This window comes from Pelmatolapia mariae, linkage group LG16_19, assembly GCF_036321145.2.
Source record: "Pelmatolapia mariae isolate MD_Pm_ZW linkage group LG16_19, Pm_UMD_F_2, whole genome shotgun sequence".
Classification (NCBI taxonomy): domain Eukaryota; kingdom Metazoa; phylum Chordata; class Actinopteri; order Cichliformes; family Cichlidae; genus Pelmatolapia; species Pelmatolapia mariae.
In genome coordinates, this window is record NC_086241.1 from 6,407,984 (window position 1) to 6,424,380 (window position 16,397).

The 16,397-nt window shown below is 39.8% G+C and overlaps 1 protein-coding gene across 1 annotated transcript; it reads right to left on the reverse strand.

Annotated features, from left to right (window-relative positions):
* Positions 1-12,410: 12,410 nt before the first annotated feature.
* mstnb (myostatin b) lies at positions 12,411-15,990 on the reverse strand. The gene is made up of 3 exons (XM_063499369.1): positions 15,514-15,990; positions 14,838-15,208; positions 12,411-14,086 (listed from the first exon to the last, which is right to left on the reverse strand). The coding sequence occupies exons 1-3, from the start codon at positions 15,890-15,892 to the stop codon at positions 13,706-13,708; spliced, it is 1,131 nt and encodes a 376-aa protein (XP_063355439.1). The 5' UTR covers positions 15,893-15,990; the 3' UTR covers positions 12,411-13,705.
* Positions 15,991-16,397: the final 407 nt, after the last annotated feature.

Consider the following 16,397-nt stretch of genomic DNA (forward strand, 5'->3'; position numbering starts at 1 on the left):
AGCTCCAATCACCTGCTGTTGAAAACTTCTATTTATGACGAGTAGGAATTCAGAAGAAAGCTTGCATAAAAGGTAGGGGTGCAACGATACACAAAATTCACGGTTCGGTTCGGTTCGATACTTTGGTGTCACGGTTCGATATTTTTTCGATACAAAAAAATGTTCATGCTTTTTTAATTTGTCATTTATTAAAATTATAAATATATATTTTAACTCAAAAGTACAGTTTTTAAATTTAATGTTGCTGAAACGACAAAGTAATTAAAAAATAAATATCTCATGGAGAAATCCCTCATATTTGGAAAAGAGAGTTTATTACAGAGAAATGGCTCTTTCCAAAATAAAAGCTATACTATACGCTTCTTCTGGGGTATACTCTCAGCAGCATATTAAACATATCAGGTCCCCATAAGGAGAATCACGTGCTAACGGCTGTCTAAATGACTCGGGTAAAGTCTGTAGCATGCGTGCTTGTTGTTTTTGTCTGCTTCCACTTGTCTTTGCACTAGGATGATGTCGGAGTAAATGTGCAGTCATATTCATTGTGTTCCCACTAGTGCTGTCAGCGTTAATCTGAAATGACATTAACGCCACAACACGGCAAATCTCCGTTAGCGAGCTACCGTGGATCGCCCCGTGCGTGGGGCTGGACGGCGTCAACACGTTAACAAGCAAACTGCGCTAACGCAGTAGTTCCCACCCATGTAATTGAGCATTGCGTGGCACATCCGACATACTGTTTTACTTTTGTCCATGATGCGCTTACCTTCAGGGTCATACTTCACATGAAGACCAAAATAGTTCCAAAGGCCATATCTGAATGAGGGTGGGGGAGGTTCAATCTACCATGTTGCAACGAGCTAAGCTTCTGTCTTGCTAGCTTGCGCTGCGCTCAGTGGATCTGCGCTCGACAGTGCAGCCTAGGCTGAGTAGTCGAACGCAGATCCACAGCAACGTCAGAAGAAAAGTTGATAAAATAAATTAAAAATTTTGTATTGTTCGATACACATGCGTACCAAACCGAAAGCACTGTATCGAACGGTTCAATATCGATACGAGTATCGTTGCACCCTTAATAAAAGGGTACCTTTGACTATAATGCTGTTTTCAGTCAAAAAGACTCCACTATGATCCAGTATAGGATAAATGTGCATTATTGTGAACTTTAAATCATGCAAAGCTACTCTACTAGAATCCAACTATAAAGTATTTAGGTGGAAATGAACAGATTAAGTCCACTTAAATAAAAGTGAGCCAGTCTTTGCTGCATGGTCAAGAGACTAACAAGTGAAAAAGGAATTTAGTAGCAATAATGGTTGATATGCTTAAAGGAAGACAACCCTTTCTCTGACATTTTGGTTTATTTGGCCAGTTTCTCACAGATTATGCATTATCTAAACAGCAGCCTTCAAACTGTAGAGTGACATCTGACCTCCTAACTTGATTTCTGTCCAAAAGCCACAGTATCTTACTCTCCCTAAGCCTCATTGTGGCACCATTGGAATGGGCATTGGCACTGCAGAGAGGTGTACTGTGCCAGCTACTACCCATAATTCTTTTTCCTCAATTAGTGCTGGCCGCTCAGCCTTTAGTATTGACAGATAGTTGTATATTATCCCTGGCTGCATTAAATGCTTCAGAGATTTGCACTGTAATTTCAACCACAAAGTTTAGCAAATCCTTCACACTGTGTTAACGTGTAGTGGTGCCACTTCCTAAAGACATTAGTATATTATGCCTTGCTTAACGTTTAGCATGGGGAAATTAAAGTGGGCCAGAAAGGAGAGGAATGATGGGAGTCAAAATCTAAAAGTATATTGTATATAGTTATTCATGTCTTAATCATTTTCTCAACCTGACATAATGATAATTGGTCGTACTTCAGCAGGTCTGACCATATACCACATATAGACTTTCACTCATAGGTTTTGGCATATGGACACTGAAACCAACCACAGGGAAAAGTGCAATCTGATCAGTCAACTTATGATAATATTATAGTTAGGACTGTGAAAGGTCAAACCACAGCACACGTCTTGTTTTACGTGGCCTCTGCTGAGAGAACCCACAGATGGCTTCAGCATTGCTGCAGGGCCAGCACACTGCAAAGTGCCTCTGGGGAAGGGATAAATGCCAGCAAAAACTCGTGCCCCGCCTTTCACCCCTTCCACCCTCCACTCGTTGTCCCTCACTCCCACATGGATGCATGTTTGAAACTCCTCACTGCTGGACATTCACTCCACAGTTGCTTGTGTCCAGAAATTCGCGCAGCAGCAGAATCTGCTGTGTACACGCTGTCTTCGGCATCTAGGGGGCATATCAGAGTAATTGGGGTGGATTAACTGATCATCATCTTTTGACCATGTGACCACAATGTTTAAAAGGTCAGCAGTGGTTCATTTTGCCAGCTGTCTTTTAAACCACCTGTTGCACTCTTTTTGACATTTTCTGGAATCAAAATGAGGCATTTTCTGGTCATTGTGCTGACATGAGGAACGAGAACAAAAAGAGCAGTTTTGAATTGCATGCAGTATGTCCCACTTATTAATTTCACATACAGCGTCATGTAGATAGTTTTCTCCTCTCCTGTTACTGCCCTAATGTGCACAGCTACTGCTTTTTAGGTCGTATTCAGCAACGAGGGCAACTGTACCCCACTCTTGCAACCCAGAGGTAACCATAGACTTTAACAGAGTCATCAGATCCAAAATAAAATGACATGAACTATATTTAACCCCCTTTCCCACCCTATTTTTGGAACTTTTATGAGTAGTGGTCACATAGAAAGCTGTTCTCAGTTCTGGGTAATAGCACCACCTGTTTCTGTTTAGAAATATGAAGCTAGCTTTATAAAAAATACAACATTTTTATGCACCCACATACATAAAGGACATAAAGATAATGTTGTCACATTCAAATGTAGTAATCAGTTAATTTAAAAGTTTTAAATAAAACTACCACCATTGCTGACAACCCGCCAAGAAGAAACAAGAAACTTAGTAGTCAGTAGAATTATGGCTTTAGGTGGGCATGATATATACTATATACTTGTGTATATATATACTTGCAGTCCCACTTCTTTTAATCTTTTAAATGGTTATTAACGAATTTTCTTGTGTGCCGGTAAATGCGACTCTATGACTACCTGTGTATGTATTGTTATTACCTGTGTATTGGTATTTTATATCTACCCTGCAAGAAGAACAGAGAAGAATAACTTCTTTCCTCATAATCACAGGATCTGTCTCCACCTGGGATGAACAAATCCAACCTTTGACAGAACATTAACATGCCGTCCTCCTTAAGGCACTTTAGCCACTGCTTCTTCAGTCTCCCTAGGAGTGATCAACCTTGGGGACTGAGGCAAAAGGCTTTTCAGATAAATTGTCATGGCTTCTAGCCACATGGTCATGACATCAGAGTTGCAATTCTTGCATCTTATATGAAATTTGTGCAACTGCCGATCATTTTCTGACATCTGCATTTAAGGTAAGACGTACGATCTACTGAAACATGAATATTTCCAGAGATATAGGCAGAGAGCCTCAGATCCATAGATGCCACTGGGGCTTGACAGTTCAATGGGCATTTGTCAGTTACAGAAAAGGAAGTTGAGCTAATTCTTTTTCATCCATGCTGCATTCACCCAAGAGGCTATTAAAGCTATTAAAATGATGTAAAAATGTGTATTTTTGTCATGCTCAGCCTTGGTCACATGCCAGATGTTATTTTACACATTCCTTGAAATGTACCAAGTTTGATTTTGATGTGACATTCCCTCCTGCTGGTTTTAATTGCTTTTGATGGATAAACTCCTTCATAAAGCAAAAGTCTGCATGATTACGCTTGTGAAGCCTGGTATCGATCTATGACAAGACTGGGAAAAAATGTCTTTTCTGCCCAAAAACCAACAAGATGGAAAACCAAGATGACAGAGCTGACGTCTTAAGGTGCTTTTAACTCTCCTAGATCCGAGGCGTTCTTGTCTGTTGAAACTCAGGAAGGTGATTAAGAAGTTACATGGACAAATGTCCCTCCAAATTCAACTCACTGCTGGAGTTACAGTATTAATGGTGCAGGCAATTCAATGGGTTTTTGTTTTATCCCTGCTTCACTTTTTCACCAACTTTCATGAAAATAAGCTAAGGTAGTTTTTGTGTAAATCTGCCAATAAATAAACTGTATTGAAAACAACCTTCTGAGATAGTACATGGTAATTATAATTTTAATTGTATATCATCAGTCTACTCTGAGTACACAGAACTTTATCAAAACTGTTAACATACCACCAGTCCATATGGGACTACTTTGCTGCATCTACTTTGTTTCTTGGCTGGTAATTGGTGCTGGTGCCTTGCTGTGACTCTGCACTTTTCTGCTAACCACTGAACGGCTACTCAGTTGTTTTTATGGGCTTCAGGCACACACACTAATGCAATGGCCATTAAAAAACCACAGGTTCCCAACCATTGGAGAATTTACAGTCACACGAAATTCAATTTCATGGGTCAAGGGCATCTTCGATGGGGCCATCAAGTCTGCTGTTTGTAATTTTTTTATTACTTGTTATCATTTCCAATAGCAAGAGGTTATATCCCAAGATGTGCTAACTGGAGGAATATGTTTTAGGTAATTAAAGAAAATGCTACTGCTGTCTAGCTCAAGAAATATCTATTTTTTCGAAGGAATAACTGCTTTAGGTAGGTCCCTTTTAGTCATATGATGTTTTTAGCCTTGAAAGAAACAAACCTATAAATAAACACTGGTTATGTTTCAAATAAATTTGCCATAAACTTTCGAAAACCTAATTTTTTTTCCATATCAATAAATGTCAAGCCCATGCTCAGACAGTCTCTTGGATCTATCCACCGAGGCCTAATTCTGGAAATTCCTGCTTGCTGCATGAATGTCACTCAACCAAACCTCTTGTAAAATTAATTGTGTGCATTAATCTGTAAAAATGTATCATAAATGTTATTTCTGAGACGTCAAAACCAATCCAGCCCTCTTTGACACATACCTGATACTATTCTACATCCGTCTCTGTTAAGAGCACAGGCATATCATTGGGAGACAGGAGGTTTCCATAATCCTCCCTCCCGTTGTCTCCTTAGAGGAACATCTACCCTTCATCACTGTCAGCTCTATGTCCCAGGCGAGGCAATGCTCAGCTGCCTTGGAACTTAGGGTCACATTTTTTGCTCGTCACCTAACCCCTCCTCACAAACAAACACTGACATTGAGGAATTTTGTAAACATATCTGGAGTGAACACCAAATTTGTCCTCGCTCCAAGCTTCCAGCAGCCTTACAAAGTCGTTTATCAAGCAATAGCTTCCCAGAGGTGACTGTCAGTTTTGGGGTTGGAGTAGTGATTCCTCATTGCTAAGTGAAATAGCAAGCAGAGCGCAGACGGAAAGGATAAATCACTATAGAGGTGAAGACAGGTAGCATTCAGCAGCTGGCCATCTGGCCCTTATCATGTCCCAGACTGGCTGATTTTATTGCTTTTCATTGCTTTCTGGGGGCCCGAGAGACATTTTAATAAACAACCTGTCAATCTTGCCTGATATGATCATCTTCTCCTGGTTGTTTAAGTGATTACAACCTGGATTTTAAACATCATGCCCTCGTAAGATGAAGTGTCTTCCCAGGGGCACATTGTTTAAGTCAGTAGTCAGTTGGACTTTGAGGGGTGTTTACCATAACCACTAATCAATGTATTTTCATGGAATAAGGTTTAAAAGTTTCCTATAAAGGAGAGTTACTTAACAGACGCCAGTTTCACTTATAAATTGACCTCTTCTTTTAATTTTGTGACAAATGGGTAATTTGGAGGTTTCTTAAATTAGGCCAAAACTGTACTGCACTGTCCTGCTCTGTTAGTTTGCAATATTGTATATATTGTAATATTGTAATTTATATCATGGTTGTTGCACTGTGACTGCACCATGATGACAAGAAAGCTTGAACTTGTATGTGACGAACCTAACAACACCAAATAGGCTAAATATTGTACATTCGGCCCCAGTTAGAGAACCTTAGAGACTGGTTGGTAACCACTTAGCAACCATCTGTCACTAGGTGAAACTGGTCATTGTAGATGGTGAGTGTTTGCCTGCAGATATAACTGCTCACTAACTGGTTGTGAAACTGTCAAGAGTGGGACACAAACCAGCTGCTTGTAGTTTGCCTTGCACTTTTTAAAGTTTCACTTGCCCAGGGGTTATTTAGCAAATGTTTGCAAGCCATTCTGCAACTTTCATGCAAACTGTGGCAATTGCAGCAATCTGGTAGTCACCCTAACAATTACTAAGAGGTTTTTGGTGCCACATCCTCTTTGCAGCCAATTTCATCTAGCAGCAACCAGCAGCCTCCAGCACCCACTTGCCAACCAGTCAGGGAGGGAACATGTATTTCTCCCCTCATCACCAGTGGTTGTATCACATCCAATACGGCAGAAAACTCTCAAGCAATTTGTAGTCACAAATTGTTAACCAGTAAATGTAAGATTTATCAAGTAGATCTAACACTTACTTGTTACTTACTCATCTAGTTTGAAAAGATGCCAGTGGTAAAAGCACTGATCTTGAGACTCTGAAATAGGATTTCACAAACCAAAACTTTGCAATCATAAGTCAGTGTACTGCTACTGCCATTCCCAGGCCCTGATAAATAGTGCTGTGTCAGAAAGGCAGATTTTATGCCAGATCAAATATGCAAGTTAGCTAGCAATTTGTCAATATTATCAAGGAAGCTTGCTAATTTAGCCACAATAAAGACATCTCAGGGTTATTTTAATTTAAAATAAAAGACAGTCAGCGCGTTCTCAATGAAACTAGTGCATTGCTGATGTTGGCTACAGTTTTGCCTGGATGTCATACTCATTTGTCCAGACAGGCTTCACTCGATAAAACTAGCTTTCTTTTGGGTAATGTTATTAGGAATCAGGCATTTTTCATTCAAAAATGCATTGCTAATCAAAGAGCGTGCCCAACCCCACTCTGCCCTGAAATAAGTGTGCATAATTGTCACAAACTGCTGGATATTGGCGCAAGCTTCATTTTGCATTATTTTTCAAAGCTTTTTGGTTGCTGTGTTCTTTTTTGTCTTTGGATCATCGCACTTTTTTAGCATTTAGCACTAGTCATGTTTTAAAGCCCATTGACTGGTAGTTAACAAGTTCATTGTTAGTTTATTGCTGGTCTTCAAACATCTTATAGGTGCATTGTTAATCTTTTGGAGCTGAGTTAAAACCTATTCATACCTTGATAATGGTACAATGGTACATAACTAAACTTTTAAAATGCGTACTTCTCATACTCCCACACATATACCAGTGTTTGCAGACAGGAGCCTTACAGGTCCACATATCAACTTGAAATAGGTGTCAGTTTTCTTTTTTCTGCACTAGGAAAATACATTATTGCTATAAACATTGTTTAGAATATTATTTAATGGTTTTATCCAACTTTGTGGCCTCTTGCCATCCTTGAACCTTACTGCTTGTGCAGGAAGACCTTTGCCACTGAGCTATCTAACTGCTGAAACACTTCTCCAGATGGTATGCTTTGCACATCTGTTAAAGGCTCCAGATGTTTTGGGATGCACCTGGCAAGCCCCAGGGCATCGTTTTAATTTGTCCAGATGTTTGGGGAATCTTGAGGGCTTGTTGAAGGAGGTGTAGGAGGAAAAGAAATGTTGCAGTCTGAAAACTGTGAATATTGTAAACCATCCATCAACTGTGTTAAACAGACTATCAACAATTAGTCAATACAAACAATATATAAACTCTAATTACTGAAGTTAAAACAAATTTTCTGTTCTTATCTTATTACCTTAAATGGATATGTGTCCCTTTGTAGCTTGCTTACAAAAATATGTTTATTGATAGGCAATGAAAAGGCGTACAATCAATTCCCAATGTTATGAAGTGTATAAATGCACAGTAAAAATAGCAATAGTAATAGTAAATCATAAATGGTGTCTAGAGAATGTATCATTATTACTCTGTTGATCCCCTGACCATAAGGAGGACATTTATAACTCCAAATGAAATATCTGTCCTCCAACTGGATTGATTGTGATTGAATTTGGCACAGATTTCTATGTTTTTCTGCAGATAAATTCTAATAACGTTGGCAAGGTGCACATATTGTAGCTCTTCAGTTTTTGGAGTTTTTCCTTTTGAACCTTTTCAGCCTCTTTTTAAGTCATTTTTTGCTGCCAGTTGTTGGTCAGCCGAATGTCTCTCCCATTTGATTCAGAAAAAATGTTTCACTAACTATAAAATATATAGCAAATGTATATCAAATGTGCTACAGACTTACTATAGAGGATAAGATCCAGATTATTTTGATCTCTTGACTTTCACTTCACTTTTTCCATGTTAACCAGCTCAATATCCCCTTTGTGGATTGGTTCAGAAGTCTCTAAAGACATTCATGTTCCCTAGATGGGATGTCTTGATTACTTTAGTAATCCCTTGTCTTTTCCCTACTGCAACTGTGAGGTCCAAAATTTGGTACAGACATTAATGATCTCCAGAGTGTGACTTGTAATAACTTCCAGTCATACTTAGTTCTTTCATTTCATCACCATATTGCTGCTACAGTATCGTACTATACCCACTACAACATCAACATCAGTAAGAATTGAGCCAAAGTGCTTTCAAGTCAAGACACAGATTATTATTTCAAGTACACAAAAATATAAATATTAAAGCAAAACCCAAATAGCATAGCTGCACACTCTTAGAGCCACATTTTCTCTCTCTCTTTTTTTTTTAAATACAGGCATGGATATTGGTCTTGTGCTGTTTTGTATTATAATTATTTTTGTCACTTTGGTCCAGACCTACCTACCCCCCCTATCTACCCATCCTACCTAGCTATCTTCCTACATACACAACCCAACTAGATTTTCATCATGCTAAATATAAGCGTGTAACGTTATTCTGAAGATGCGGGCAGAAGCATTTCACTCCAAGTGCAATTACACTTTATTACAGTAACATAAAGGCACGATTGGAGCTGTGAATTCTTAGTCTACAGTTCCAGTTATAAATGTTAACGCAAGATTTGTGTTTTGCTGATGTTTCATTTTATTCCTTTAAATGTATATTTTTAGGGTTTTAGTAGCCTACCAAAACTATTATATAAATATAATAGCAATATATAAATATTCCAAAACATAAAGCAAAGACTACTCTGCAGCCAGTTCCCTGTAGAGTTAAAGAGAGAGAAAAAAGATCTGGATATGTGGCCGTGTTTATGGCATTTAAGTAAAATTTAAATCTGTGGAAAAATTACTTTTTACTCGTCTATAGAAATAAATAAAAGTAAGTAAAAAGCATATGGAATACACAGGAAATGTCTTTATCTTTAGTCTTTGTTAGTTTGTCAACAAACCAGCCTGAAGATGTTCTGCTGAATATGTTTATTGAGACTGTCTACATGGCGTGCCTAGGGTTTAGGTTTATTGTGTTATTGTAATGTTGTTAACTTCATATCAGAAAAACAAACACTAACATAGGAACTAATAAAAACTCAACTGAAACCATTTTAACCAATGAAAAGCTAAACTGAAAAGAGCAAAATTCGCTCTGTAAAATAAAAAAAAAAACCCAGAATAAATTTAAAACAAAAAATTTAAATTCAATCACCTCTAGTTTTGGTAAATCTATTTGATTTCCATAATCATTACTTGATTCCCTTAAGTACACATTTTCATATAATTACTAAAAATCATCAAGCAACCTTATCATATGTTATTAATGGCTATTTGTGAATGCACACTTAACAAAGAGTATGTTTAATCCATTCAATTTCTATTAAATTTACGCAACAGGAATCCTGTCCAATAACGGGGTCTCCAGCTGCCTTGGACTACTCTTTCACCCCTGAACATCCTTCTTCCCGTTCTCACTCTCACTTCCTCACCTGTCAGAGGTGGAATGTTGCTGGCGGATACGGTCCTCCAGGGTCGGACTCCTGACAGATGTAATGATGCTCAGTGGAAATGTTTCCCAGCTCCTGTTCACAAACAACACACTGCAGTGAACACTGTGGAGCAGCAGCTGCTGTCTGCCTGAAACAAGCAGCTCATGAATGAAAAAGATAGGCAGTCATTACTGAATCAGAGCAGCTCATGTGGCTGCAGGATGTTACTAAGTTTTATGTGCCCAAACCCACAACCTGAGCAGTTTTACAACTGTAAAATCATAAAAGACAATGAAACAAAGTTATTTATACCTATTTATAATATTTTTTGAGTTTTTAATTTAATAACTTCTAAAATGGCTATCATTAAGATTTTATATTTCACCCAGGAATTTTTCTTAATTTTGAGTTAGCTAGGGATTTTTTATTTATGAACTTCTTGTGATTTAATTGAATACTGAACAGATAACTAATATATAAAATAGATAATTTCTTTAATTCTATGGTTTTTTTATTCAGTTACACTAATAATGGACAAAACATCTTGAAAAACTAATGTTAAAAGTAAACAGGGCAACAGGAACAGGGAACAATGTCTTCAAAGAAAACAGGATTGTATGTTAACTTCTAAAATGCCATTTAAGCGAGGTATTACAGCCTGCACTTAAAATACTAACTTATGCTTATAATGTAGTAAGGGGAGTTTGAGGAGCTCTATAATACCCATACAATATCTATAATGTGCCTATAATAGTAATGTGTAGTTTATAATGTAAAAACGGGAGATTAGGATACTCATATTCTGCTTTTCAAATATTTCTGTGCCCAAGCCACACCAAAGCAAGGCACACCTGTATTCACACCTTTAGAAGCAGCTCAGGTTTCTTTAAGAAGCAATGCTTGGTTTCTAGATCTTTTTTTGCATGACTCCATGTCAGCATTAGCTAACTTATCCAAAAAGCTGTATTCAGGCTCCAGACTAGCTACAACCGTGACTGGTAGTTTTTGCAACAGTTTTTATGGACCATTCTTTTTTCTACTTTCTGTAGATCATTCACTTTACCCTGCTTCACAAATCTTTATTTCACCATCATTTTCAGACTTAATTATGTCCCAGCATTTGGTAAACAATTGCCTAGAAAATACTGATACAGTGAATCTGATTTGTGCACTTCTATATTTCAGTAATAACATATCTGAGCTTGTCTCTGAAAATACCAAGGTTTATTTATAGTGTTTAACCTTTATTTAGCCTGGACCATATGACTCTATAGATTCAAAAATCCCTGTAAAATGGTTGAGGAGGATGTTAGGATACTTAGAAATGCAAGACACACTCATAACAGTAATCTGTCTGTTCCGCTAAAGTATTCACTGCCTAAAACAAACTCACTGTATTAATTGTATTTCCTTTCATTTAAAGAACTCCAAAGATAGTCATTAATCTAAAAATAATTACAGCATAATGTGTTCTGTTGCACGTATCTGTAAGAATTTTGGATACTTAAATTAGATCATACTTTAAGAAGAATTGCAAAATAAATTTTGGTATCTGTATAATATTGTGAAGTTTAACTTTTGGAAAGTTATAAAATTCTTGTGTCCATGTCTTACATGTAAAGAGCACTAGTGTAGGAGGATAGTTAAACTGGTAAATGGTACACTTTTGTTTTTAATGGTTCTGCCCACAAACGGTTAAATTAGCAATAATATATAAATATTGGAAGTACAGATCTTTCCACTGGCCACAGGAATTCAGAATCTGTAATCTCCCCCTTAGAGAGCAAAGACGCTCTGTGGATCCACTCTGCCCAGGCTCGGCTCTGTGCTGTGGCTGATCTTCATGGCAGTTTTCCAGCTCTCAGCAGGAAAGGAAGTGGCTCTCACGGGTGGCGCTCAATTCGCCCTCTACCGGGCGGAAGTCAGGCCTCAATGAGGCTGTCAGTAGAATAGGTCATGCTGTCAGAGCGCACCAGAGTTCACATCCTCTCATTAGACTACAACACTTTCAACATCCCTTCATGGGGAAAAAAAAAGCAGAGTCAGGGAAATTGGGCTGAGCCGTGCATAAGAAAAACGGGCGGTGACGGGATTGTGCAGGTGTAGTCAGGTAGATGGAGGGAGGACGAGTGCTGGAATTTGTTTTTTGCACACACACATACACACAGTCACGCACTGGCTGTATCAGCTTGCACCATGTGCTGAAGACATAAAGATTCTCAGCTGCTGGAGTGTGACAGGAGGGGGGCTGCGATATTGAGGTTCAGGTTGTTGTGTTGTGATACTGAAACGTCGAGTTTAGATGCGAGAGTGACCGCAAAGCTTTCTCTGAAGCAGCTCTAATAACAAATTCTATCGAGGTTTATGACTGAAAATGAGCTTTGTCGAGATGTCAGCTAATCAAAGAAACAGAACTCTTCAAACAAGCTAGAAATTTTATTTGTTAAAACAAGTATATAGAGTTGCTGCATTACAACATTTATCTTGCTAGGTTGCAGTTTTATATATTTACCAACAATGGTTCAGAAAGGCAACTCCTACTGGAAACAAATGGCATATGAATACAATACAAATTAGCAAACATATCAAAATCAGTTTTTACAACTTTTTTTGTAGCAACCAATTCTTTCTATTGGTGTGCCATAGTGCAAACTGTGTTTGTAAGACAGAGTCTAAGCATGATTTCGACATTCACATCGCTTTCTGTCTTAAACACACTTTCATTTGGAGGCTGCATTCATTGTGCCTTCAGTTCAAGTCCTTCTGTCCAGTCATGTGAATTTACAATCAGAATAATTCAAGTGTATCGGGCAGGTCGGGCTGTTTGGTTGGATACTGACAATTGCGACTGAGGGAGAACAATCTCTCAGTTGGATATATTGTTGCATGTATGTATGACAGAATAAGTGAGGACCTGACAAGACCTAAAGTGGTACTTCAGACTGGTGGAACATGTTTGTATCCATAGGCTCTGAAGAGAGATTAACCACCACATCATTATGGGGGGAAAAACACTGAAACTGAAACTTTGAGCAATACAAGAGAGATTAATCTCCAGATTAGTTAGTCTTTTCTGTAGTTTAACTTTTCATTGACTCTTGGGGACACTTAGGGGTACTAAAACATGTTCTACCAGTGTGAAATATCACCCTAAAGAGTCTCCAGCTGTGTTTTTCCGAGCCCTTTCAAAAAGTCCTTGAGGATTCCTGGTTTCACTCTGAAAACAAAACTAAAAAAATGATTATCACAAACACAGAGCATCAAGTGTGATAGCTTGTATATCAGCTACAAGTGGAGTGGTGTATAAACGGACGGCATGTTGGTATAAATGGACAGAGCACAGATCATTTAAAAAACAAAGAATAATAACACTGTTTTGGAAAACTGTGATCATGTCTGGCTACATTCACTTCAAGGTCCAGCATGTGTTATGTGTGTGTGTGTGTGTGTGTGTGTGTGTGTGTGTGTGTGTGTGTGTGTGTGTGTGTGTGTGTGTGTGTGTGTGTGTGTTTGCATTCTTGCATCCACCTGGCTTCAAGCCTCTATGGCTAAGATTTCACTGGAGGAAAGAAAAGTGAGAACTATGAAAGCGTTGCCCTGCAGGAAGGTCGGGCTGTTTGTGGCTTCTACTCTGATTCTATTGCACCGTGTTCTGCAGGAAAGCACTGGAACTGGTGGATTGGTGGTGTCAAACAGTCTTAAAGTAGGACGCTGGACGGCGCCTCGGCCCCTTCGCCCCCGCCCCCTTTCTCTCTCCATCCCAACTCAGGAGCATCCACAACGGTCCACCACCATGGAGGGGATCTTGCCATAGATGATTTGCTCTTTGCGGTTAAAGTAGAGCATGTTGATTGGCGACATCTTTGTTGGGGTACAGCAGGGACCTGCAGTCCCTCTGGGGTTGGCTTTGTTCACCAGGTGGGTGTGTGGGTACTTCTGTAAGTGCATGTACTCACACTCCCCAGAGCAATAGTTGGCCTTGTAGCGTTTTGGTGCAATAATCCAGTCCCAGCCAAAGTCCTCGAAGTCCACAGTGAGTGGGTAGCGACAGCACCGGGACTCTGGAGAGTTCTCATCGCAGTCCAGGCCCGAGTCTCTCCGGGCACGCCTGGGGCCCTCTGAAATCTTCACCTCCATGAACGGTTGCTGAAACAAGAAAGTGTGTGTGAACAATTTGATAATAACAGGTTTGCAGGTGGAGGCGGGTGACAGCATTCAGCTTTTCATCTTTTAATCCGCTGCCCTGCGGCTGTCAGTTTTCAAACATGGCACGATAATATTATGAAACTTTGAGTTATGCAGAAATTAAATCATCTGATGGTTGGTTAGCCACAGCTGTCTAGTTATTCTAATTGCCCCAGTGCCGGGTGCCATTATTAGAGCTCTGTGATGTATGTTTGTCATTGATAGTAGCTCTGTGTGTGTATGTGCCAGCAATTACTCTGATTTGCACAGCCACACTGAATACTTAAAGGAATGTGGAGCAGGTGAACTTTTATGTAATCAAGCAATAAGATTTGAGGTTATTGTGGACCGGGCGCTTGTCCAAATGCAGGTGTGCGCCTACATGGAGTCTGTGTTGATTAACAGCTTTCAAAAGTCTTTTATATCCTGATTCCTTCTTCCAGCAGTGAAATGCAGGAATGTTTAAACGCCTGCTGAGCCTGCAAAGCCTCTCTGCACACTGGAAGTTAAAGTCTCACCCTCTGTACAGAGACGCATTAACAGTTTTCTGAACCTAGGCGCTTTAGAAATGGCTAGATATGCACCGATTGTGACAGTAGCGACAGATATTGCTCTACACATATGAGACCAAGCTCCACCTATTGTTCATCGTTTCAAAGTGAAAACTTAACCACAAGCTCCCTGTTACATTTCAAGTAAAAATTGAGCTCACCAGACCCTCCTCTCCCGGCTCTGCGGAGGTCACAGCTAAGTCATTTCCCCTCGAATCGAAAGCGTTGATCTCGATGCCCCAGTTGGTCTCCGGCTGCCGCAGCCACACAGTCAACACTTGCTTGACGTCTATACTTTGCCAAGAGCTGGCCCCGGCATTCACGTCGATCTTCAAGGAGCGGATTCGTATGTGTCTGTTCCCGTCTGTGACCGGCGTAAGCCGGGAGATTTGCAGGAACACGGTGGTCACTTCTTCTGATGGACGCAGATGCACCCAAAGCTGCGCTCGAACTACGCGACTGGCTTGAAACTTCTGCGTAATTGAGAAAAAGCAGCACTTTGGTTGCCCGTCCACCTGGACGGCGGAATCAGCTGCGGAGACATGGGAAAAGAAAATCAATTCCATGATCGCTGAGAAATAAAGTGGCGCGTTTGCGCATGATTACGTAAAACTCATGCGTAATCACTCGGCGTACTCTCTGCCCAAACATCATGTCTCATAAAGTGTTTTGAATCTTTTGCATCAACATTTTAACACAAAACCTTGGTGGAAAAAAATGACTGCTCTCTAAAAATAAACTCTCCTGTGCGCTCTACCACGTGCGTAAAAATTTATTTTGGAGACGTTCGAGTGCGCTTACGCAGTGACACAAAAAATAAAGAAAATTCACACTTACGTTCAGTTGCCACCATCACAATTGTCTCTGTTGTTGCGTGCTCGTCGTCGTCCTCCAGGACTTCTTCCCTGTTGTCATCTCCCAGCACGTCGTACTGATCCAGAAGCTGCTGCAGCGGCGGCGCTTTGGGCAGGAGCTGCTTCACGATCTCTCTGCTAATGTTGGGAGCTTCCTTCATTCGCAGCTTGCTCAGAATCTGAGACTTTATCGCGTTTAATCGCATGGTTTTAATATGCTGCCGGACCTCGCAGGTAGCGCATTGATCCGTGTCTACTGGGGTGCTGACAGAAGGCTGCTGGTGCGCCTCTTGGTCACTCAGAACTACTGGACCCAAAGCAATCAGCAAGCTCAGATACAGCACGATCTGAGACAGATGCATTGTCTCTTAGGTGTGAAGTCTGGTTTAAAAATACGCTTTGTTTAAAAAAAATCCTTTGCGCTGTGTCGGAGCTGATGCGCGACTGAACTGGGGTTGGATTAATGTCCCACACTGATAGGCATCATAGTTTATTAGCGCGCACCTTTTTATACTCCAACTTTAGCCTCTTTTGTGTCGTCAAAATCTATGATTGGCTGGACAGGCAACAATGAATTTTAACCGACTGACATGAAAATTTTTCTTTCGCTGTCAACCCATAAAGGAACGGAGGCTGTGGGCATGTGCTGGACGGGATAATTTCACTCAGACAATGTTTTATATCACCCAAAAACAAATAATTTAATGCAAGTCTTGAATAAAGATAGAAGTTGCATTCTTCATTTTCTTAAACTTTACAATGCGTATCTTCTCTAAAGAATATCCAATAGTCAGTCATATCTTTGGTCGCATCTCTTTCTGCGTCCTTGAGAAAGGGCAGCGTTTTGGATTTTCGGCTGATTCTGGA